This window comes from Plasmodium relictum (assembly GCF_900005765.1).
Source record: "Plasmodium relictum strain SGS1 genome assembly, contig: PRELSG_00_v1_194, whole genome shotgun sequence".
NCBI classification, from domain to species: Eukaryota; Apicomplexa; class Aconoidasida; order Haemosporida; family Plasmodiidae; genus Plasmodium; species Plasmodium relictum.
Window position 1 is genome coordinate 1 of NW_021628381.1, and position 8573 is coordinate 8573.

The following is an 8573-nucleotide window of genomic DNA, read 5'->3' on the forward strand; positions in this document are numbered from 1 at the left end:
ATAATATAATTTTTTATACCTAAGGGAAAAAGTCAACTAATTTATATAAATAAAAAAAAATAAAATAAAAATAAATTTTACCATGAAAATATTACTTTAATTAAAAAAAAATGATGAACAAGAGAAATAATATTATTTCAAATATCAAAAAATATCCTAGATGCAATAATTACGTAAATAAAAGCTTTATCGTTGAATATATTTCAACTTTAAAAATGTACAACAAAAGAGAGAAAGATATTATATTAAATTCTTTTATAAAATTATTCATATTTGTTCTTTTCATTCTGATGTTACAATGCTCTTGTAATGTAAGATAATAATAACTCCTAAAAATATTTCAGTATTTTTGTTATTATTTTTCTAAATTAAAATTTCATTAATATAAAAAAATAAACTTTTTTTTAATGCTAAATGTTTCCATCTTATTTTAGTTGGACTCTGGCAAATCTTTGAAAAAAAGTAACGTAGAAAACATGCCACATTTAGGAAATGAAAGATCTCTAGCAGAAAGTGAAGATACAGTAAAAGCAAATGAACAATCAGATATGAATGTAACACATAAATTACCATGTAATAATCAAGGGATTGAAATAAAAGTATCTTCACAATCAGAAATGGGACAAAGGAATAATGGAGAGCGAGATTGTAGTGTGATAGAGAATTTAGGAGAAGGTAATAGTGCAGAACAAGGAATTGGAAGAGAAAAAATAGATAAAAATGAAGAAAGAAATATTAAGGAAAGAATTTTAAATATTGCTAAAGGTAATTTTCAACTAATTATCTTATTCATTATTAGTTTACTATCATTTATTTCAAGTATAATATGTATGTCATCATATAATAAAGAAAACACAAATTTAAATAACACATCTGTTTTATTAGTTGCTATAAGTATTATTTTTACCGTATTTCTTTTGATGTATGAAAGAATCCAAGATAAAAATGAACAATATTATAAATAATCACCATAATAAAAATTATTATATGAAACAGTAAAAAACAAAGTACATAATAGAATGGATAAACGTACTTAACATATTGCTAGAACTTTAAAAATTATCCTTATAAAGTTGTATATACCATTTTTTTATAATAGAATACTTAAAATTATACTAAAATTATAAAATAATATGTATATATATACACTCTTTTTGTGAATTTTATAAGTTTATTCTTTTAATTTATGCTTAGAATTTTGATTTATTAATTGTCCATTTAATGAATTTGCTATGATATTGAATGAACAATGTAGTAAAGAGCATCTTTATAATGTTTAATATTTTTATTAGCTTATGCTTTTCCTTTTTAGTGAAATTGCACAAAGATGATAAAGTGTTTATTTATTTAATAATTTATAAGTTTTCAATAGTTAATATATACTTAACATGTAATAAATATCTTATATAAACATACACACATAATATCTTTGATTAAAGGGGATGTCTTTCATTTAAGTTTAAACAACCTTAAAAATCTTTGATTTTTAAATTCGTTTATTTTTTAAAAATGTTATCCATCTTTTTCTTTTTCAAAAAAATATATAAATAAATAACATCTTACTCTACGAAACCAAAATGTTAAAAAAAAAATTAATTAAAAAATTATGATTCTTTTTTTTTTATTTAGCTAAAATTACATGATTGGTGTTATGGTTAATAAAAGATATTATTAATCTTTTATAGTAAATTAAGTTAGTTTACTAGTCGTATACGTACAAGTTAGACATACGCTGATGCTAGTTAAAAAAAAAAAAATATAGATTAATTTTTTTTTTTTGTTTTATTTATTTTGTTGTATATACATCTTTGTAATTAAAAAAAAAAAAATTAAAATTATTTTTTTTTTTTTTGTCGGTAGAAGTTTGTTGGAATTAAAAAGAGAATTAGTTTTTGTTACATGAAAAACTTAATGAACGAACAAGTATAATGTTTATGTTATATTCAATATATATTTTTTAAATAACATTGAATAAATTAGACTTTTGACTTTTGTTAATTGTTATGAATTGTATGTATGTTTTTAATTAAAAAAATAAACTGATTCTTTGTAAATAAAAACTCCTTTATAACAGTTTAACATGTCTATTAAAAGATGCAGTAAAATTTAATTCAAATAAAATATTATGCATCATAAGATGCCATTATATATATAATAAAACAAGTATATATATATTTAAAAACGTATATTTATTTATACATGCTCTTTATTAATTTGTTTGCTTAGTACTTTTTTTATTAATTGCCCGTTTAATGACTTTGCTAGAGTATTAAACAAACCAATTAATAAAGAGCATGTATAACTAAGTATACGTTTATATATATATAGTTTTTATGATGCATAATATTTGAGTTAAATATTGTTGCATCTTTTAATAAGTTTATTAATTTATTCAATGTTATTTCGAAATATACATTGATTATAACAAAAATATTATCAATTTTATCTTTTATTTTTATAAAAGATAAATATATCTTTATTTCTTAAAAATTTTCTCACACACCAAAAAGAAAAAAAATAATTTTAATTTTTTTTTTTTAAATATGCCAAAAACAAAATAAACAAACAAAAAAAATATATATATTTTATTTTTTTTTATTTTTTTATTTTTATTAGTGTCAGTACATATTAGTTTGTACATACACATACAATAAACTATCTTAGTGTACTACAAAAATTATAATATCTTTTGTTAATCAGTCAGTGCATGGGTAACTTGCATATACACGTACAGTAACCTAGCATAGTGTACTGAAAAAGGTTAATAATAGCTTTTATTAACCAGTATCCAATTAATAAATCAATTGCTTAACAGGCATATTTTATTTTAGCAAATATATTCTTATCTACAAAAAATAAGTATATTCTTTTAATTAAAAAAAAACACATCATAAAATTTATAACAAATAACAAAAATTAAGCTTTAGTTTATTCAATGTTATTTTGAAATAAGCACATTGAATATAACACAAGCATTATACTTTTTTTTTTCATTAAGTTTTATGTAAGTAAAAACTAACTCTCCTTTTCAATTCGAAAACTATTTCAACCCACAAAAAAAAATAATTTTATTTTTTTTTTAATTATGAAGATATATATATAATAAAATAAACAAAACAAAAAAAAATAACTTTATATTTTTTTTTTTTTTAAACTAGCGTCAGTGTATGACTAACTTGTATATACACGACTAGTAAACTAACTTAATGTACTATAAAAGGTTAATGACATCTTTTATTAACCATACTCCACCGCTTATGGGAAGTAATGATATTACTTATATTCTACTTTCTTTGGATTGTTTTATAATTTCTAATCCCTTTTGTATTTCTTTATCAATTTTTCTATCCTTATTACTCAAATACTCTAATTGTGAAAAGTTATTTATATCGCAAATGTCAAAATAATCTTTTGGTTTTAATACATTTGTAGTATCTAATTTTCTTTTAGCATAGTCAATTACTTGTATTAAATTTCTCATTTATTTTTCATATATTTCATTAGTTTTAATATTTAATAGTTCTATCTTTGACAAAGGAATCTGTATTTCTTTGACTCTTGATTTATTAATTGGATATTCAAAGACTTGGATGGAAGTAATGAATATCCAAGTTAATAAAGAGCAAGTTTTAAGATTCCTTTTTAATTTTGTATTATAGATTCTATTTTTATAATACAAAATTAATTAAATCACTTTAAGAAAATAAAAGTCTATAAAAGTTAAAATAAAATAAAAGCAATCCATTTGCTATCCTTTTCTTTTTCAATCTTTCTCCATAAAAATTCATTCTCAAAAAAAAAAAAATAATAATAATTTTTTTTAAAAAAAAAAATTTAGATAAAAAAAATAAAAAAGAAAATATAATATAATCATAACCGAGACATGTAAAAAAAAAATAGTAATGAAACACACTAAATTGGTCAAGGTTCTAGTAGCTTAACGTATTGCATGCAGTGTACCTCTAGATAAAGGAATAATTATTTAAGTTATAAATTATTGCTTAGTATCTTGAAATTAACTACGAATATTTATATAAGTTTTATTAAGATAAACCTCGAACTGTACATTAATTAAGGGAGATGAATTTGTTCATTGACAAACTATATACTTAAAACGTTATACGAAAAAGAAGATTTTCCTTTTAAACAAATAGTTAGAAACGCTGTTTTAATATATAATAACATCCCTCATGGTTCTATTGGAGAAACACCTTACTTTTCAGCATACGGAATAGATTGTATATGTCCAAGATTTTCAAAAATAATACCAGAAATAACTAGGAAGATGATAATTATTTATTTAAACGATCGATGGAAAAACTCGTATGAAAATTTAATTAAAATAAAAGAAAAACCTTTAAGAATAAAAAGATTAAAATGGGAGATATTATATCTTATGAATTATCCGAATATAAGAGAAATCAAATCAAACATTATAGTGGAAATGGACAATATAAACTACATTGGTCATTCCTGCATAGAGTAACATATATCAAAAGTGGGAATCTAAAAGCCATACCCATTTATTATAGAGGAAACGAAAAACATATTCCTTTGTCAAAGATAAAACTATTAAATAATAAAACTAGTGAAATATATGAAAAACAGATGAGAAATTTAATAAAATTAATTGACCATCGTAAAAGAAAATTAGATACTGGTTAATAAAAGATATCGTTAATCTTTTGTAGTACACTAAGCTAATTTACTAGTCGTGTATATACAAGTTAGCCATTTACTGATTCTAGTTAAAAAAAAAAAAAAATTAAAATTATTTTTTTTTTTTTTTGTTGTTGTTAGTGGATGTTTGTTTTTTCGAATTAAATAAAGAATTAACTAAAACTTATAAAAACTAGAGACAAAAATGAATAATGTTTATGTTATATTCAATATATATTTTTGAAATAGCATTGAATAAATTAAAGCTTTGACTTTTTTAATTGTTATAATTTGTTTGTATGTTTTTAATTAAGAGAACATACTAATTCTTTGTAAATAAAAACTCATTTATAACAGTTAATAGATTGGTTAATAAAAGCTATTATTAACCTTTTTCAGTACAATATGCTAGGTTATTGCACGTATATATACAATTTATTCATGCAATGACTGATTAACAAAGGATATTATAATTTTTGTAGTACACTAAGCTAGTTTATCGTATGTGTATGTACAAACTAATATGTACTGACACTAATAAAAATAAAAAAATAAATATTTTTTTTTTTTGGTGAGAAATTTTTAGTAAATAAAAATTTATTTATCTTTTATAAAAATAAAAAAAATTAATAACGTTTTGTTATAATCAATGTATATTTTGAAATAACATTGAATAATATAAAGTTTTGACTTTATTAATTGTTATAGTTTGTCTGTATGTTTTTAATTAAAAGAATAAGTAATTCTTTGTAAATAAAAACTCATTTATAACAATTAATAAGTCTATTAAAAGAGGCAATAAAATTTAACTCAGTCATAAATGCTCTTTATTAATTTGTTTGTTTAACACTCTAGAAAAGTCATTAAGCAGGCAATTAATAAATCATAGGTCTATTAAAAGATGCAGTAAGATTTAATTCTGATTGAACATTATGCATCATAAAAAAACGTTATATATATATAATAAAAATGAATATATATATGTATTAACGTATACTTAGTTATATACTCTCTTTACTAATTTGTTTGTTTAATATTTTAGCAAAGTCATTAAGCAGCTAATTAATAAATCAGATACTACACATGTGTTCAAACCAAAGGATTTTTTAGATATTTGTGATAAAAATAACCTTTTACAATTAGAGGATTTGAATAATAAGGATAGAAAAATTGATAAAGAAATACAAAAGGGGTTAGAAGTCAAAGAGAGCAAAACATAAGTAATATCATTACTTCCCCTAAGTGGTGAAGTATGGTTAATAAAAGATGTCATTAACCTTTTATAGTACATTAAGTTAGTTTACTAGTCGTGCATGTACAATTTAGTCATACACTGGCACTAGTTTAAAAAAAAAAAAAATATAAAGTTATTTTTTTTTGTTTTGTTTATTTTATTATATATACATCTTCGTAATTAAAAAAAAAAAAAAAAATTAAAATTATTTTTTTTTTTTTTCGGTTGATGTTTGTTTGAAATTAAAAAGATAATTAATTTTTGTTACATGAAAAACTTAATAAAAAAAGTATAATGTTTTTGTTATATCCATTGTATTTATTTCGAAATAACATTGAATGAATTAGAGCTTAATTTTTGTTATATGATATAAATTTTTGTATGTGTTTTTTATTAAAAGAATGAACTTATTCTTTGTAAATAAAAACTCTTTTATAACAGCTTAACGTGTCTATTAAAAGATGTAGCAAAATTTTATTTAAATTAAATGCCATGCATCATAAGAAACCATTACATATATAATAGAAACAAGTATACATATATTTAAAAACGTATATTTAATTCTACATTCTCTTTATTAAGTTGTTTGTTTAATACTCTAGCAAAATCATTAAACAACCAATTAATAAATCATATATACACCTTTGTAATTAAAAAAAAATTTTTTAAATTAATTTTTTTTTTGTTGGTTGTTTTTGTTCGAATTAAAAAGAGAATTAATTTTTGTTACATGAAAAACTGAATGAATGAAAAAACATAATGTTTGTGTTATATTCAATGTGTATATTTCGAAATAATATTGAATAAACTAAAGCTTAAATTTTTGTTATTTGTTATAAATTTTGTGTATGTTTTTTTTAATTTAAAGAATATTCTTATTCTTTGTTAATAAAAACGCTTTTATAGAAGTTTAACATATTTATTAAAAGATTCAGTAGGATTTAAATCAAATTAAATATTGTGTATCATAAGAGACCATTATATATATAATAAAAACAAATATATATATATATATAAAAACGTATATTTATTTATGCATTCTCTTTATTAATTTGTTTGTTTATTATTATAGCAAAGCCATAAAGCAGGTAATTAATAAATCATACATTAATTTTTATATTTTTAATAAAAATTAATGATTTTTCAATTCAAAAATGTCAAGAACTGAAAAAAAAAATTAAGTCTTTTTTTTTTTAAATTATAAAGATATATATAAAAATAAAATAAACAAAAAAAAATATAGTTGTATGTATTTTGTTTTCTTTCTTTTTAAACTAGAGTCAATGCATGGATAACTTACATTTTCTTAACAAGCTAACTCTATTCACTATAAAAAGCTAATAGCTTCTTTCATAAACCATTACTCTAGAAAAGTCTTTGAATGGGTAATTAATAAATAAAAGATAGAGAATGTGTATTTATGGAAAATTATAAATCCGTATAAAATATATATGATTTTACACATATAATTAAAGAATTTTATAATGAAGAGTTATATTATAATAAAAATAAGGAAGTTTTTTTATTAATTTAGATAAAATTCTCTTTTAAATAATTAATATATTAAGAATAATAGTAATATTTAAGTAGAATATTTTTATTTAGAATATTGTAAATGTTACACAAAATAAATTATTTATTTCAAGTTATGTAATGTAATTTATAAATAATATTCATTCTTTACAAAATTTTTTTTATAATAAGCAAAATTAGAAAAAACTATTGTGCATCCTCCCTATAAAATTATTCGCATAATGCCTTTAGAAAATTTTTAATATAGAGTTAACATATCAAAGATATAGTAATGCTTAAGATACTTTCAATCACCTATATTTTTTTTTTAGTGGGTAATAGTTTTAATTAATAATAATATTTAAGATTTATTTTTGTACTTTATTTCAATTCGTTCATATGTTAAAACAGTTGAAGTTATTAAAAAAGATAAGGTAAATAAAAAGAGTTTAATGTTTTCAATATATTCATCCGTAAATATCTCTACTAAATATAATGAAAACGAAGACAATAATAAGGAAATAGAAAGAAATAAAGAAGCTAATTTTAAATTGTTTTTGCATTTATCTAAGATTCTTTCTTTAAATTTTACTTTTTTATTTTTCTCTTTTGTCTCTATTTCACTTCCTTGTTCTACATCTACATTTTCATCTATTTGACTTTGCTTATCCCATACTTCTAGATGTTCTTCTATCATATCCTGTTGTTCACAAAATTTTAATTCACTTTTTGTTTGTTTTGTTGTGTCGCTACATTCTGCTAATGATCTTCCGTATCCTAAATCTGATATGTTATTTAATTTATTTTTATAATTCCATGATTTACAAGAATCCCACTAAAATATCAAAAAAAAAGTTCAGTGTATAATAAAAAGGATTTTTTCATATTAAATAGTTTTTATTAAAAAAAATGTAATAACAAAAAAAAACATAAATATCTTTAAGTATTATTATTATTATGTTACATTATTAGAACATTGTAATATCCAAATTGAAAGGGTGAGTATAAAAAACTTTATAAGAAAATATAATATTTTTTTTTTCCCTCTTTTATTATATATTTTTAATGTTGATACATATGTATCATTAAAACCTTTAGTTACATAGGAATAGTATCTAGGATGCATCCTAAAATTGGAGATAAAAATAATTTTATTTTTCCTGTTCAT

At 20.1% G+C, this 8573-nt stretch overlaps 2 protein-coding genes across 2 annotated transcripts, besides 1 other annotated feature; one reads left to right on the top strand and one right to left on the bottom strand.

Annotated features, from left to right (window-relative positions):
• Positions 1-110: 110 nt before the first annotated feature.
• On the top strand, positions 111-965 carry PRELSG_0017950 (Plasmodium exported protein, unknown function; the record flags this gene model as incomplete). The annotated part of the gene is made up of 2 exons (XM_028676000.1): positions 111-311; positions 435-965. 2 exons carry the CDS (start codon positions 111-113, stop codon positions 963-965), a joined length of 732 nt encoding a protein of 243 aa, XP_028531039.1.
• Positions 966-4098: 3133 nt separating this feature from the next.
• Positions 4099-4651: a repeat region.
• A 3115-nt stretch (positions 4652-7766) lies between these two features.
• Positions 7767-8573, bottom strand: PRELSG_0018000 (fam-h protein; the record flags this gene model as incomplete). Its single annotated transcript, XM_028676111.1, has 2 exons — positions 7767-8240; positions 8370-8573. The coding sequence occupies 2 exons, from the start codon at positions 8571-8573 to the stop codon at positions 7767-7769; spliced, it is 678 nt and encodes a 225-aa protein (XP_028531040.1).